The sequence below is a fragment of the Elaeis guineensis genome, chromosome 2, assembly GCF_000442705.2.
Source record: "Elaeis guineensis isolate ETL-2024a chromosome 2, EG11, whole genome shotgun sequence".
Classification (NCBI taxonomy): domain Eukaryota; kingdom Viridiplantae; phylum Streptophyta; class Magnoliopsida; order Arecales; family Arecaceae; genus Elaeis; species Elaeis guineensis.
This window is the reverse complement of record NC_025994.2, coordinates 13,695,247-13,711,856: the sequence shown is the minus strand read 5'-3', so window position 1 is coordinate 13,711,856 and position 16,610 is coordinate 13,695,247. Positions and strand designations below refer to the sequence as shown.

General features: G+C 38.6%; 1 protein-coding gene across 2 annotated transcripts; it reads right to left on the bottom strand.

Moving 5' to 3' along the window:
• Window positions 1-5,598: 5,598 nt before the first annotated feature.
• Window positions 5,599-11,550, bottom strand: LOC105059884 (uncharacterized). Of its 2 annotated transcripts, XM_073251584.1 has the most exons (12): window positions 11,395-11,550; window positions 11,098-11,219; window positions 10,808-10,877; window positions 10,347-10,427; window positions 9,351-9,467; window positions 8,452-8,895; window positions 7,929-8,335; window positions 7,484-7,583; window positions 7,318-7,377; window positions 7,123-7,209; window positions 6,484-6,612; window positions 5,599-6,128 (listed from the first exon to the last, which is right to left on the bottom strand). In XM_073251584.1, exons 2-12 carry the CDS (start codon window positions 11,208-11,210, stop codon window positions 5,814-5,816), a joined length of 1,923 nt encoding a protein of 640 aa, XP_073107685.1. In that variant the 5' UTR covers window positions 11,211-11,219; window positions 11,395-11,550; the 3' UTR covers window positions 5,599-5,813. The 2 variants fall into 2 exon arrangements, with proteins under 2 accessions (XP_073107685.1, XP_073107686.1); XM_073251585.1 differs by lacking the exons at window positions 10,347-10,427; window positions 11,395-11,550 and having other exon boundaries at window positions 11,098-11,357.
• Between the last annotated feature and the right edge of the window lie 5,060 nt (window positions 11,551-16,610).

Sequence of the window (16,610 nt, the reverse complement as noted above, 5' to 3'; positions counted from 1 at the left end):
GCCGTGGACAGTGAGAAACGTGTGGGAAACACCCACGCGGTCCACAGGCCGCGCCGTGGACCACCTGGTCCACGATGGACCGGGGCAAGGGGCCAGCAAGCCTGGGTCGTGCGTCCCGCACAGGCCTGGGCCTGGGTCGCACGTCCCGCGCGGGCCTGGGCCTGGGTCGCGCATCCCGCGCGGGTCTGGGTCGCGCGTCCCGCGCGCCGCCGCCTGCGGCCGCGCCGCTGCCGCCCGCCGCCGGTCGCCGGCGGTCCTCCGCCACCTCGATTCTCGTGCCGACTTCAAAAGCTCGTATCTCCTCCATCCGAGCTCCGATTCAGGTGATCTTGATCTCGTTGGACTCCGTTTTTCGCCGCGAACCTCGCTGTGGACTCAATGTGGGCTGAATCTTGAGGCGTCAAATCCTAACAATCTCCACCTCGACTCGATATTCGGCCTCCTCCAAACTCCGAGAGCTTCTGGATCTCCGCGCCCCTATGCCCTGGGGCAATCGCCTGCTGATCATGGATGGGCAAACATGGGAGTCGAGCCAGGCTGCTCGATCCCATCTCCGTTGTATGCTGTGCTCCTCCTGACCTGAGACCTACTCGGGGCATCATCCTGCGGCAATAGGAATCTTACCTTGCGACGTCGCCTCTCGTCCTCCCGAGTCTCCTGTCTCGTGCCCGATCCGCCTCCTGGAGCTCCACCTCGCTCTGGGCTCCACCTGGCTCCCGATGCTCCACCTCGCACTGGGCTCCCTGCCAGGTAATAATGTCCTCTGCTCCCCTTCTTCCCCTCCAGCACAATCCTATCGCCGCGTAGCACCCTCAGGATTCCTCCACCAGCTACCGTCCTGTAGCCTCTCGAATCCAGTCTGCTAAGTGAGATAAGATTTCGCTTGAAATCGGATATGTATCGGACCTCCCCCAATCTCCTCACTGCACCGTCATGTGTCCTCCAGCTGACCGTCCCAATGCCTCTGATCGCACAGCTCGATCCATTCGGCAGATATACAGTGCTCTCACTGTTCTCCAGGGAGTCAAACTGCTCCTCTCTGCAACACACATGATAGGGGCATGCAGAATCTAATATCCACTGCTGGAAAGAAGCAGATACCTCGTCAGATATCTCAAAGACATCTCCATCTAAATCACTGCCGGCCGTCGCTACAGCAGCCACCGTCCGATTTTTCAGTTGAGGGCAATCTCTGGCTAGATGCCCCAACTCCTCACACCGGTAACACCTGATTTTGCTCAAGTCCCTCCTGGACTTAGACCGCCCTCGTTGCGATCTCCTGTCGCTCCGTCTACCGCCTCCTGCACCTCCAGAAGCCACCAAAGCTGAGCTATCGCCACTTGAGCTCGAAGCTGGGTTCTCCCTCCTGAGAACCTCGTTCTGGAGTATCGCCGCGGTGACCTCGTCTATCTTGATAGTGCTCTTCCCCACTAGAAGAGCAGTCACCCAGGACTCGTACGAAGGGGGAAGCGACGCCAGCAAAACCAGCGCCCTGGTCTTCTCCTCAACGTTCTCGCCAACGCTGAGAAGGTCGGTGAGGATCTTCTGGAAGTGGCTCAGATGCTCCTGCACGCTCTGTCCCTCAGTCATCCGCAGTTGGTAAAACTGCCTCCAAAGGAAAAGAGTGTTGGTGAGAGACTTCGCCATGTACAACTCCTCGAGCTTCGACCACAGCACCGTCGGGGAAGTCTCGCTCAGCACATGGATCACCACCTCATCCGCCAGGTACATACGGATGGTACTCACCGCCTGCATCTGTAGCCGTTTTCAATCCCGCACCTCCATGGTGGTCGGCTTCTCATCGCACAAGAGAGCATCGATCAACCCCTGTTGGATGAGCACGTCTTTCACCCTTGCCTGCCACAAGGAGAAATTGCTCTTACCATCGAATTTGTTGATCTCCATCTTGATTGTTCCTGTTTTCTCCATCTTCAGTCTTGCTCACCACCACTGCAATCTGCGTCTTTGTATTGCCTTGCTCTGATACCACTTGTTGGGTGGATGACTGACCAGGACACCACCTCTCAAGATCCTTTCAGTACCACGCGATGCAGCAGGAAGAAAGAAGAAACAAAACAAAAGAAAAAACAATCAAAATACGTGGATCAGCCACAAAAGGGCTCGTCTCCACGGGGCATGCAAACTTCACTATGAAAAAGAAATTTTACAAGAGGAGACCTCACCCTCAACCCTTGTACATCCAATTCTCTCTCACCTGAAGTTTCCCTCACAAAAGCTCTCTCTCTCTTGGAGACCCCCCTGAACCCCTGAAGAGCCTGGCGATCGCTGTCCAGGAGCCTCCTGCTCCTTCTCTCACAGCGCCCTAGCCTCTCTTTCTCTTCAATCGGGTTCGTACAGCTGTACGGCGAGAAACCCGAGCACACCACTTCTCTGTTCGTCTCAGGCCCTTTTAAAGGGTTAAACAGACTTTAAATCTTGATTAGAGAAGGATTAGGAGTCCTAAACAAAGCCAAAAAACCCCCTGGACCGTCGGATCAAGACCGAGAGCCACCTGGACCGTTGGATCGTGCTCCGGTCTATGGAATAGTGCCGTGGACCGCAAGAAACGTGTGGAAAACACCCACGCGGTCCACAGGCCGCGTCGTGGACCACCCGGTCCACGGTGGACCGGGGCAAGGGGCCAGCAGGCCTGGGTCGCGCGTCCCGCGCGGGCCTGGGTCCTGCGTCCCACGTGGGCCTGGGACGCGCGTCCCGCGTGCCGCCGCCTGCGGCCGCGCCGCTGCCACCCGCCGCCGGTCGCCGGCGGTCCTCCGCCGCCTCGATTCTCGTGCCGACTTCAAAAGCTCGTATCTCCTCCATCCGAGCTCCGATTCAGGTGATCTTGGTCTCGTTGGACTCCGTTTTTCGCCGCGAACCTCGTTGTGAGCTCAATGTGGGCTGAATCTCGAGGCGTCAAATCTTAACATTATTGATTTTAAACTTGAGAAGAATAGATATTCTTTCCTCTCAAGAGAAACAAAATATACCCCTTGTTACAATAGCTATTATACTTATAGTTATCAAAATTGAATTTGATTAACTGATATGATCAGAAAATTGGCAAATTGGATGCCTAGCCAATCTGATTCTCAAATAGGACAAAAAATGTGGTTGAATCAGTTGAGAGCCATTGAGTAAGGATTTGCACGCAAAGCTGTCATCCACCTAGCAACAATTTATTGATGACACAGTTAATCAAGCGACAAAAATTATAACTATCTTATTAAAAAATACTATTTACTCAGTATTTCAACAATCAATTCTTTCAATAAAAAAGAAAACAATTTATTTCTTTTGCTTTGTTACAAGATTAAAGAATATATGTCATACATTCAGATAGTTTTTAAACTTTACTATTTTAAATAAAATATCAATAACTTTTAGATATTTCCCTAAATTATATACAACTTATACTTTTTAAAAATTAAATGAATTATGATTCTTCTGTTCATTTTGCAACTAGAGCAGTGTATAATGTAGATTAATATATTTTAATTGTAATATTTAAAATGAAAAAAAATATGAATAGTTTTCATTAATAGGAAGAAATGTAGAAATGAATAAATATGTATATATATTACAACTAATTTGTTTTTACTTTTAATATTTTGAAAATTTTAGCTATAACTTGTTCTGGTTGATTAACCTGATGATAGGACCAATGCCTCGACGACGTGGTGATTAGGCCCTTGGTCAGGTTGATCATTGGTTCAATTTACGATTATGGTAAAAAAAAATAATAGAGAAATAATAGTGTTATCTTTCAAATCATTATTTATTTCATAAAAATTTATTTTTCAAGCTATATAATCTTTTTTTGGGGAAAGTGAATTAAAAAATTTGAATATCAAAATATATTATTTATTAAAAAACAACATAAATGATAAATGATCATTATTTTACATTATGAGAGGCTAGGGAAAAAATCTATCATAATGACCTTTCCATTTTTTTGATTTATTATATTTAGAAAATAGTGAAGGGGCTATGAAAACATAATTTTAATTTTGCGCACACAAAAGTTCTACCATATGCAATGGGATTTGTTTACACAATTGGGGTAGTTGAATATCAAGTTAATTACCAAGTTAGTATTAGTGAATTTAAAAAAAAACAAAAGATTGATTACCAAGTTAGCATTAGTGAATTAAAAAAAAACAAAAGATTGTGCACATAATAAGAGTCTCAAAACATTTTCCCTAAAAAAATTATTGCTACTTGTGCTTGGGCTTATGCAAATGTTTCTAAGAAAAGCAAACCTATAGTTGGGTGCAAGAATTTATTGGAAGTTAGAAAATTGAATCTTACGAATGTCAAGAAAGTCAATTAGAGTACCACATTTCCCCCCATCATCATTGCCGAAGAATGCAAGAATAAATGGTGATAATTGACATCAGAGGAAGTAGATGAGCAAATCACGCATATGCACCCAGTGGGGGTGGCAAAAAACTGACATTGACCTGCCAGCTTGCTCGAATACGATAGCTATAAATGGTTGTAGTTGTGGCTGTTTTGGAAGCTGGATCATCTCCTGGTTAACTCAAAGTGAATCCGATAATAAATGGATAGGTCTGGATTTAGCCCCTACGCTTGATCCAGTCAAGAACCAAATTGGTCCTAAAACCAATATATTCGACGGTTCTCTAAGTTTGGTATTTGGTTTGGCTTTGTCTACTCCAAGTTAACCCAAGATCAACTCAACTATAAATGGTAGGTTTGGATCTAGCCCCTAAATCTAGTTGGTCACTCCAAATGATCTAATTAGAACACAGATAGACTAGGATTTGGTGGATTGGATCTCCACTCAGATCTTGTTAGGAACTTAATTGGATGAGGAATGTCGATGATTCATATTATTGGATGTAATTTATTATCTTGTATCTAAAAATCATTTGATTTAGAGACTCATAATCTATACATTAAGTAGTAAAAATTGAATAATTTAAATAACATGAAATAATACATGCCGCCATTTGATGAATAGATTAGAGGTCTGTAAATTATATGATTTTTAGTGTATATGTAGTTTAAAGATAATAGGATACATCTAATTGGTGGGATCATCGATATGAGATTTTTATCGTCTAATTTAGACTTGCTTGGATCCTAGTGGAGATCCACTGAATTAAATAATAAGTCTCTCTCTCTCTCTATATATATATATGCGCGCGCGCACGCGCCTGCCCGCCCGCCTGCACAGTAAGAGAGAAGGTGATGGCCATGGTGGACTGCGGGATTTCAAGAAATAGGGTTACATTTTAACTAGTTTTATCTTGATTAATATTATGTATCCTACACTCCTATCGTGACTATGATTGATAAATTTGTAGTTAAGTTTGACTTTAACTTTATTATTTTCCGAGCGTCCTATTTAAGCATCCACTCAGTAGTCTATTTTTCTGAGGGAAAAAAAAAAAAAAAAAAGAGGAGGAAGTGAGACACTTAAATTTTTCACTTATTAATTATATATAGAGGTATATATGAGTTGCTATGCTTGAGTGGATCTTTACTTAGATTGATTAGATCTAGACTACATGATAGAGGTCTCATATTGATGTTTGTACCAATGGATATGATCTCCTACCTTAGCATCATAGTTGCTATCAAAGTTCCATGAAGTTTAATTGATTTAAACATTCATTTATATACAAATAATACAGCTTAGTGAGGCTTTATGTACACATATATCAACCCTAATTGTACCCAAAAAAAATAAATTAAAAAAGAAAGAAGAAAATAAACAATCAACTCATCCCAATCTAATCCACAAACTCCCAAGCCTTTTTTTCCCCCTCTCTTAAAGATGTATTTTGTCAGTTAATGTGAGGAAAAGCTAATTCTCTTGATAGCAGATACCGAAATGTGAAATTGTAAGGTATCCACTCGATGACCTTGTTTGCTCTTCCTTGTTGGCATCTCTGCATGGCCATCCTAAGAGTCTCTGGAAGATAGCATTGAATCATGTCTACCAAACCCTGTGAACTTAATCTTGTGTCTTTCGCATACGCATCGATAACCTTTGGCAGAAGGATCTTCTGCTCCTTCCAAATAGCGACGGATGCTCGAATGAATTCTTCTTTCGCAGCTTCCAGCTGTTGGAACAATCTCTTGGATGTATATATCCGGACCTGAAGATGCAACACCAGTTTCAGAAGAGACTTAATTCCAGCATTAGTGTTTCAAGTTTGTAAACATTATTCATTACTGGCTTATTGCAGTAATTCTAATGGATATCAGGTTTTTTCTATTCCAAATATAAGTAGAATGTCAAGTGAATCCAGAAGTAAACGAAATACATGGCAAGGTTTATATGATATGATAGGAGATGGCAAGAGGAATTGCAATCCACATTGAGACTGCTCTGGCTCAGGCTATGGAAACAAGAACATGCAACAATGCCAAACCTTTGGACTTAATCCTTCTTTCTAGCTGTTTCATACAGTGTAATTTTAAAATATAGCGAGACTAGATGTAAAAGGTTACCGCAGGATCAGAATGACTTCCAGAACAAAGTGCAAAGCGTAGGAGAGGTTCTGGTTGCTCAATTGCATAGGCTTGCCACTCATCTCCAACTTTATACTTCATCCTTGGATAGAGAAATGTCCGAAGCCACTACAAATAAAAAAATAGCCGTTAGGTTTGTTTTGAATTGTTTATTGAAGTACGAGTGAGCAGTTTAACCGGTGTTATGGTAAATGAGAGAGTTTTAATTTTGTGAAAGCTGATTTTCTGGTGGACAATAACCAAATGGTTATTTTCTGCTGCGGTAGCACTATTAGATAATCATCATGTCTCTTAGACTCTGGAAGTCCTGAATAGTTTTTTTGATGTTAAACCTTTTTTTGAAAATGATTTAGATTTTTTTTTTTTTTCTTTTGATTGGAAAGGGAGGGAAGTCCCATCCAACTAAAATGGTTAAGAGTTTTCATTTACTTTTAGTTACAATAAGAATAGCATGTCAGTATGCAAACTTCTCTTAAGATGCAAGATTCTGGAAACTGAAACAATTACCATTACTGAAGTTAGAGATATTTCAGAAAGCATGAAAATGAGCATCATTTGTGTTAAAATCTCCAAAATCACAAAAATATAAGTAGAAATTGAAAAGGATATGAGACAAACCTGCCCGGGACAATTTGAACGGCATCCTAGAATTGAACCCTGTATTGTTGCTGCACTTACAGAGCGGCCGCCTACTATGAACGCAGCCTGCAGTAAAGAGATCATGCCGAGGAGATTTGTCACTCCCTAATCACTCAACCAAACATTCTTCTGTTTTGGGAGGTTAAGACCTCTGCGAATTGCCATTGTAATTACCTTGATGAGAAGTGATGCTTTTTTTGCATTATTTTGTGGAATGCCATATTCTAAATATGCCTGCAGAGGCAGCACAAACTAGTACTAATTATATCATGCAAGAAATATTAGATATCAAATAGAGAACAGCAAGATGAGGGTTTTACAATAATGGGAGAGTCATTACATGCATCATTAAGGCATTATGTATGTTGATCCAGAAGGCAAGCTTTTCTTCATTCTTCATCTTCCTTGGATCAACTGTTTCCAATCGTTGAATGATGGACCTGAACAAGTGATAAACATATGGTTAGAAATTAAAATAACAAACATGCCATGGATAGTCTGATTAGGTGCTAGAGTTAATTGTCAAATCAATAAAATAGTGGTAAAAATGGGATTATTCAAAGAAACTAGTTACGCGGCTTACGCCATCAATTTCAATATCTTTTTTTTTTTGGTCAAAAATGCTTTGTAAAAATTAGCAGGCAATAACAATTTTAGAAGGTACAGAGAATGAATCAAACAGGATTAAACATAATAAATAGATCAACCAAACTATTAATTTATACAGTAGAAAATAATTTCATATACACGATATAAGCTGATAATATCGATGTCGGGAGACTCACTTATAATTCTGTAGCAAGTCTTCAACATCTTTCAACCTCCGACGATCTCTACATATCAAAGGCACCTCCACCATCGCATTGTATGGTCCACTAAACTCTTTTAAACCTTCAACTCGGAAAGGATTTATTAAACGAGCATCTAGAGTAGATTCTCTTTGATAGCCAGGACTCCACATATCCCCCAAATACTGAGGAGATAATGCACTCATTGATGAAAAGGATGAAGTAGGAGAAGAGGGGAGTCCATGATGAACTAAAGGAGGGTCAGCAAGTTTGCAATATATGGCACTCATGCATCTAACCATATCCTCAGAGAGTTTATTAGGAGTCTCGGGAACATGATCCGTGATATTGGTACCAAGATATTCTGCTAAGCTTATCACCCCTGAAGTAGCATTCTGTTCTTCCTGTGCAGTAATGATCAAAAACCTCAATCAGAAAATTTCAGATAGTCATTCAGTTGGTTGTTGGAAAAGTGATAGATCATCTAGCAATAAGCAAAGCTAGAAGTCCATTCATTCACCTCAAGAAATGATAAAGGTTGAGAATGGCATGAGCGAAGAGCTCTAGCTAGACTTTCTTCTGAAGGTGATATCCTAGCTGAATAAACTGCACGTTGTGAAAGCGAGGAATGACTCCGATGAACACCAGGACCAGCTAGCTTTTCCTGGCACTTGACCTCGTAAGCTTCGTTCTCTGCATTGGTAGCCCACTCTCGAGGGAGCTGTATCCGACTAGATTGAACTGCTGGATTTCCCCTGTTATATGATATGTCATGCTTTTCAGCTTCTTGAGATGGACCTGGTTGGGTGCTTGATAGCTTTTTTGCTCTCTCTCCAACAGCAGAGGGAGATACTGTGGATACTTGTTCATCAAAAGCTTTTCGATAGAGTGACAGCAGATATTGCTCCAAATGTGTAACTTCTAACTCTAACACAGCAATCTCCCTTATCAGTTCCTTGGCAGGCTGAAGCAATAAAAGTAGTATTAACTAACTTACCAAGAATAAGATAAATCAGTTCAAAAAAATATTAAATAAAGTCAGAATACACAAAATCCAAGTTCATAAATGAAAATCCCAATACAGCAATAGAATCATTAATCTATAGTTTTTAAGTGTACGACTTAGTCAGAGCTTACCTTGGTAAATGTCACATATGAAGAAACCCAAAGAAAGAAAAAATAGAAATGATCTCACATTGTTGTTTTATTCCATCAAATAAATGTAGAGTCAAGTGGGACAACATTAGCACTGGGACATATTCTTATGAAAATAATAATAAAAATTGACAGTTACAGTAGCATCTCAGACCATAAGTTAAAGGTATTTTTGCGCGAGTGAAACATTTATCACATTGGTTCCTGATGGGAAGTTATAAAAGAAAACTAAGCATTTACATATAGAAAACAGAAAGATGCTACCTTTGGCATCAAACTATCATTCGAAGAATCAAGAGCTGAACACCTAAATCCCAATGCTTTTTCTAGAGTACCACGCACCATCAACTGATCCTGCAGTCGTTTTTCAAGTTGCAGAATCTGCAGAGAATGGACAGAATAAGGCAAAATGATCAGTATGCAGTGATAACATAAATTAGTTTCTCAAAATCATCCATGATTATCAAGAAATTTCCAATATCAGAAGAAAATTCGCATTCCTCTCTAGTGCTCAAAGTGTGAAGTGCTATCAAAGATTCTCCTTATTTACATGACAATCAAAAGAGAAGCTGCAGCTTCTCATACGAGCTGAAACAGTTCAATTCGAAGAACCTGCTATCAAGAAGAATGGCTCTGAAACAACAAGAGCATCACATGATTTTCACCCAAAACTAGGTCATGACCACTGCAGCATAAGGGTAATTGCAGTAAATCATTCTTCACATACTGATAGCCTTCTTTGCACTTAAAGTACAGAGAAAAGTTTCTGAGAGGAGACAGGTCCAATCACTTCTTGATATTTCATTGAAATGTTGTAAGGTGTATTAAAAAAAAGAAAACTCTTAGACCAAGGAACATTGCTTAATGTAGGCTCCTCATATATGTTTAAATCTTGTTTAAATCAAGCAGAGATTTTATAATCCTAATAAAATTCTATCAAATTCACTAAGAAATAGAAGAGCAAACTAAAATTTAAAGCCATCCATACCCAAGGATCATTAGTGTTTGGTAAATGACAAACTTGTCCAATGGCTGTCTTTTGAACATCCAGGAATTGATGTTCAAATGATCACAGGCTCATTACAGTCATAATTGGAGCGAAAAAGAAAATGACTGAGTCACCAATCAGCCAATGGAAGCTGATGTTTGAGAGGAATCAACAACAAACCAAAAACTGACAGATCAAGATGGTAATAACTTGGTTACCAAGACAAATTCCCACTATTCTTATTTCATAGAGCTAAGCGTTCCATTGCATACCTCTTGTTTCAAAGAGTGCTGGATCTCAGCATCAGGCATTAGTTTTTTTTTCATGTAGAAATCTCCCTTGCCATTTCCCTTCTGCTAAAAACCAAATCAAATAAGTAAGAATCTAGTATTACTTCTACTGAACAAAACTAGACTGATCGCAGAGAAACAAATTCACTCCAAATCTAATCAAATAAAATCTTACTGCCCCTATGGCACCATCTTCAGAGCATCACCTTTTCCCATTAACATGACTTAAAAGGTTCTTTAGAATCCAAAAGCCACAAACATGGGAAAAAAAAAAGATAAAATCTCGGCTAAAGTCTAAGATCACCAGAGCTTAAGACCATTACAATCAGAGTCATTGACCACAAGTTTTATTTTCCTCAGCATATAAAAGCTTAGAAAACTTAAGGATTCCAGATACTGGAGATGCTAAAATGGAGGGAAAGATCATAAGATTTTTAATTTACCTGCTTAACCTTTTGGAAGGCTTTAGATGAAGAATCCAATTTATCTTCCCTAACTCTCCTTTCAGAATCACTGTCATTTCAAAGCAACAGTTCTGTTATGCAGAAATTAATGCCAAACCTTTTAAAATACCATATATTTTTGAGGTAAGACTCCTGAACACTTCCACTATTTTCTAGCAAAAGCAACCAAACTTCAACTTTCCCAAAAACCTTGGAATTACTTTAAGAACCAGCAACACAAAAAACAGAGAAAAATAAGTAGAACCAGATCTCCCTAAGAAATCAGCTACCTCTTGGAGCGCTTATGCCTTGAAGACATTTTGCTGGAGTTCGCTGCCTGCAAAAAAGGCTTGTGGTATCTCACCTCTTCCATTTGGATGTCATTGCTTTCCTCAGATGCCATTAGCTTAGGCTGTCAGGATATGACCAAGCTTTCTATCAGTGGGGGCTGGCAAACAGCCACGACACAGGAACACTTTATCAGAAGTAAATAAGTAAGAGCACGGAAACAGAATGAAGACATCTTAAGTCTTGAGAGGGGGAGAGAGAGAGAGAGAGAGAGAGAGAGGGAGATGGAAGGTACTCACCAAAATGGGTTGGTTAGCACTAAGGAGTCAAAGAATCAAAGCCAGTGATCCAAGGGCCTGATGGGTTTTTAGATATCTCTACTTCGCATCAAAATCCAACATACTTTCCTGTGTGAAAAGCCACCACCCAAAGCATTCCCACCAATCAAACAATGGTTTGGTGAAGGTACAAGCGTAGCACAGTAAAGAGAGCAACTGCTACACTCGTGAGTTTTTATAGCCCATAAATACTCCTGAGACCAGCTATTTTGACCTGGCCATATTCTAAAATGTGTTAACTTTTAATTTCCTTTTGGAGAAATAAAATAATAAAGGTGTACCTTTCGTTGATAGTCACGTAGCATAGTAGTCCCACCAAACATCAACCATTCAGCCCTTCTTCGTTGACAAAAGTTATCAGTGGGAACTGATGTTTGTCTAACCGAGTTTGAGTTGCATCTTTCGCAACAAGGATGTTTGATCTACTTTCGCGATGCAAATGGTTGGATCGCATTTTGTACAGTTTTTAAAACATTCCGATCTTCTTTACTCTATCTGCAGTATAGATTACTAAATAAATATTATATTTTAAAAATTATATAAAAATATAATCAATAGCTCATCTTGTGAAAGAAGATCAAACATTCTTTCGCAGGAAAAAAATTCTTATCTGAGTTGATATCAAATATTGAAAAAATAAAATAATAATTTTTCAATAATTTTTTAAATAAAATATTTTATAATAAATAATAAAATAAAAATATATATAATTAAAATATTATAAAAATATCGATAAATATTTAATTTTATGTATAAATAAAAATAAGTAAAAAATATTATTTTATGTCATCTGTAAAATGATTTTGATTGTATTAAAATTTTAATAATTTTTTTATATTAAAAATTAAAAATTAAATAAATAAATTAAAAAATAAATAAATAATTATTTTTTAAATTTATTGTTTTTAATAAAAAATAATATAAAAATTAATTATATGATCTTTTCTCAAATTGATGGATCTGTAATGTGTGTAAAATTAAAATATTAAAAAAATTATCATATATATAAATTTATAGATAATATATATTTTAAAATTTTTTGAGGGAGGTAGTAGCCCCAACTGGTCCCTCTTACGCTCCACTATTGGTAGAATTTAAAAGCTACCAGCAAAATTTTAATTATCAGACTAACGGTCTAATGTTGGGCCGCAATCCCAGTTTCAGTGCCATAAAAAATTACTAATATTTATCAAATTCTTGTTATCGTGACATTTATTAAGGTATTCTGCTACATTTTTTTTACACATGCTTCAAAGTCCAGACCCCTCCTAATCTAGATTACTCTGCATTAAAGACAAAAAGGGTTTTGTACAGAGAATGTTAAGGGCTTTTTAAAGGTGAAACGTAAAGATAAACAACCCTCAAAAGGGACGAAAGTGAGGGATAAAGGGGGCATTGGGTACTTCGAGTGGAACCGACTCTATTGGGTTTTTGCTTTTGTTTTTGGCGTAATGATGTTAAAAGAAAGCTCAAGATACCTAAGTTGTCTTCTGTTCCAGAGAGCTTATTGTTTGTCAAAGAATCAGTTTTTTAAATGATGTTGGTAGGCTTGGCCTTTTGCAATACCAAGGCAAGAGACAATGAGGGCAAGGTGGTCAGCACCACGCATCCTTTTTTCCACCACTGGTAGGAAAAAGCTCAGCTTTTTAAAGCCCTACTGGAGTGCGCAGTAGAAAAAAACACCAAAGTCTTCCTGTCACCACTTGACTTTGTAGCTTTGCAGGTTGAGAGTATTCTATGCGAGCTTGGGTAGACATCAGCATTGAGTAAGAACTGACATGATCTAGCTGGAAAAATTGGGTTTCTTTACTGCTTATTTTATGTCGATTATTATTATTATTATTATTTTATAAAGAGAAAAATGAGAGTTTGAAAGAATAATTTATCTTTTTTTCATGATATTAACCATTGGATCGCACAATAGCCACTTCGAGATCTATAGAGATGGATGGAAGGAAGTGTTGGGGTGCTTTGAGAGCTGTAGAAGATGCGATATGATGGTTGATGCCGTAAAAAAAGATCAATCATTTTTTTACATGAAAGATATAACCTAAATCGAGGCTAAAAAGCCCACCATTTTTATCTCTAATACTACTTGATTGTACCATCTTTATTGGATAAAATATGGTTAAATAAAATGTTTAATTATCTTCCCTTGTCTTTCACCGGTCATCATTAGTAATCTTATGAGACTTAGCATCAGAGTTTCACTTGCATCAATTTCTTTTGAGATTTTAAACAAATTTCTTGCCATCTTATCAGATTGCAATGTAGTCCTATTTTTAGGGGACGTTTGGTTCGTAACCAGAACCAAAATGAGAATGGAAATGGGAATAGCTTGGAATCGAAATCGGAATGGCCAAATCCTCCAAAGTATTTGGTTTGTGACCGGAATCGGAATTGAAATGAAAAATTGAATCCATAAAGAAGAGTAGGGATTGAGTTCTATATAGATTGATCCATTTCTATTCCACTCTGAAATCGAAATCGAAATCGGAATGGGACTCCTCCCAACTAAACGGTTGGAATGGGAGTCACCCATTCCAATTTCGATTCCAGATTTTCATTCCCCCCCAGTCAAATACCCTCTTAATTTTTGAGATGACAATTATGTTCCTTCTGCAGGATATAGTAGTCAGCATTCTTTAATTCATTATTTCCTTGATCTAAAGAGACACCATAAAGCATTACATACATATAGACATGTCAATTTTAGATTCTCCTTTGCTTTCTTACTTCTTTCTACTATTGCAATAACTAATTATTTCTCATCCTCTGTTTTATTTTTATTTTTATTTATTTTTTCAACCTGCTAACAATGCTAGATGAGAAGTGCCATCTTAACAATGCTACGGTTTAGTCAACTTGTACTTCAGTCTTCAGAATTCTATTACGTATGACAAATCTAAGACCAACAAACATATTCAATCTTTTGCATCTAGATTTTTTGAAGATGTGTACCCAAGTCAGAGAAATTAATTGCCTTCTCAATAAATTATATTTTCGCAGCCCAACAACTACATGATAGAAGAAGATTAGAATACAAAAGACTGACAGACATACTCGTAGTTTCATGTAATAATGGAGCTGTTAATGCAAAGTTTTTAATTCAGATGTCACATGGATCAGAATCCCTTTTCGCAGCTAAGCCTTTTAGATTGAGATCCACAAAGATGCTCATGTGCAATGTAGTCATGAACTAGAATAAATACTATCCAAGGTCCACCTAGGCCTTTTAGCCCTGCTGTTCTTTACTTGAAGGTCAAAGGCAACAGAATCTCAAGTCAACTTTCTCCAAAAATTTAACTGATATAAGCTTCAATTCCAACGTTTAAGTTCTTCATGAAAGAAATCATAGTAATTTAGACTGATCAAAACTAGAGAGTTACGAAAACAATTCAATGATAGAAGCTATAAGAATCTATTTGAAAAGGTTTCCTCTCGTTAACCAGGACCAGTTATCATTAAAAAAAAGAGAGAGAGAGAAAAAACGTGTCTAGATGAGAGAAGAAATATATAAAAAAATGTATGCAAATTTACTAAAGTTTAAAGGGTGATTCATCACTAGTACCAATAAAACTAAAGGGAGATAAAGAAGAAAGAGAAGGCTATGGAGAAAGAGCTGGATATATTGATATACTAATATAGTAGGGTGTAAAACATCAACAGCGGGAATCAGGGTCGCTTCTCCCGGAGTGTCATAAAGCTCTCAGGGGGATGTGTGCTGGATTGATGAGCAGTGAAAGAAAAGAGAAGGAAGTGAAAGAGAGAGCGTTTAGATTCGAGGCCAAAATAGCCGGGAAAAGCGTGCATTTCCAACGCTTTTTAAACCAAAGTTGACATATTTTATGGATATAAGATGGATTTTGTTGGACGTAAAAGACAAGAGAACTTTCCGAAAGGAAGTAGACAAGGAGTCAAATGGTGGGTAGCTTTTAGTTGCAGAGCCGCTGGAGAGGTGATGGAAAAAGAGAGGCCAATGCCAGCCCTTACCACTAAGCTATCTACCACTTTCTTGGATCCTCTTCACCCTATTGAGCAACAGCATAAAGTCCTAGTATCAAGTCATTCTTAACTAGCGGCCATGCATGGAGATTGCAATAAGAAATTAAAAGAAATGCTGAAGTGCTGCTTTACAGTGTTGAACAGGGGGTCTAGTCTGGATTAGGCTTTTTTTTTTTTTTTTTTTTTTTTGTGAAACAGTATTGGCGCTTTGTACATGTAATGCAAGATGATGATGACTGTTATCGCAAATAATGAAATTTTATAAATATCTATGTAGATTGAATTATATCTCTTGGTTAAAGAGAGAGGCAGCGAGATCCGGAGGAAGAGGATTTTACCAATCAGAGAACAAGAGAAGTCCAATTTTAGAGGGAAGAGATGGATAAAGGTGGAAAGATGTTGCATGAGCGACAAACTAAGATTTTGCATCAAAATTAACAAAAGTATGCTAATGATAAGAATTAAAGATGTAGTGGCTGGAAATCAACCCACATGGTTTGTTGGTTCATTATTTCATGGCAGAGTTCAGATTCTACCGTACATGCTATGATCATTCACAAACAAGCTCACACTATGGACAAAGCCAAAGAATGCAAGTAAACTCTACTCTAATGAGTGGCATCTCATTGGAGGTTCCTTGGTTCCCACAATGACAAAGCAACACAGTGGTTACCCCACATCCACTAAAAATTGCACTTCACCCTAACATTCAGGTCTACACAATTCAGACAGTTTTTTCTTTTTTTTTTTTAGTATTGCACACACACACACACGCACACGCGCACACACCCGGAAAACCTGGTGTAATCACCTCCTGGTTTGGTTTTAAAATTGAATAATCCATTCTGCAAATGTGGTAGCCAGCTAGTCACCTATAATAAAACATCATGAAACATTGTTGTAGTCCACATCCATCCTTGCTAGAATGCTTAGCAGAGTCTTGTAAACACATGCCTAGGTGAAAAACTCATTCCACAACACTGGATGGAAAGAGGATACTTGATGATACCAAAATTGCCACCTTATCATATCAACATTGGTGTTAGCCAAGCACCCTAGACCACTGTAGAGTGGGATCCAATAGATAAACATACCATTCTTCAAGTTAACTCTTCTTACTATATACTCCAAATTAGATTTAGGAGATCCGAAGGCAGAAACAAGGTTCAGAA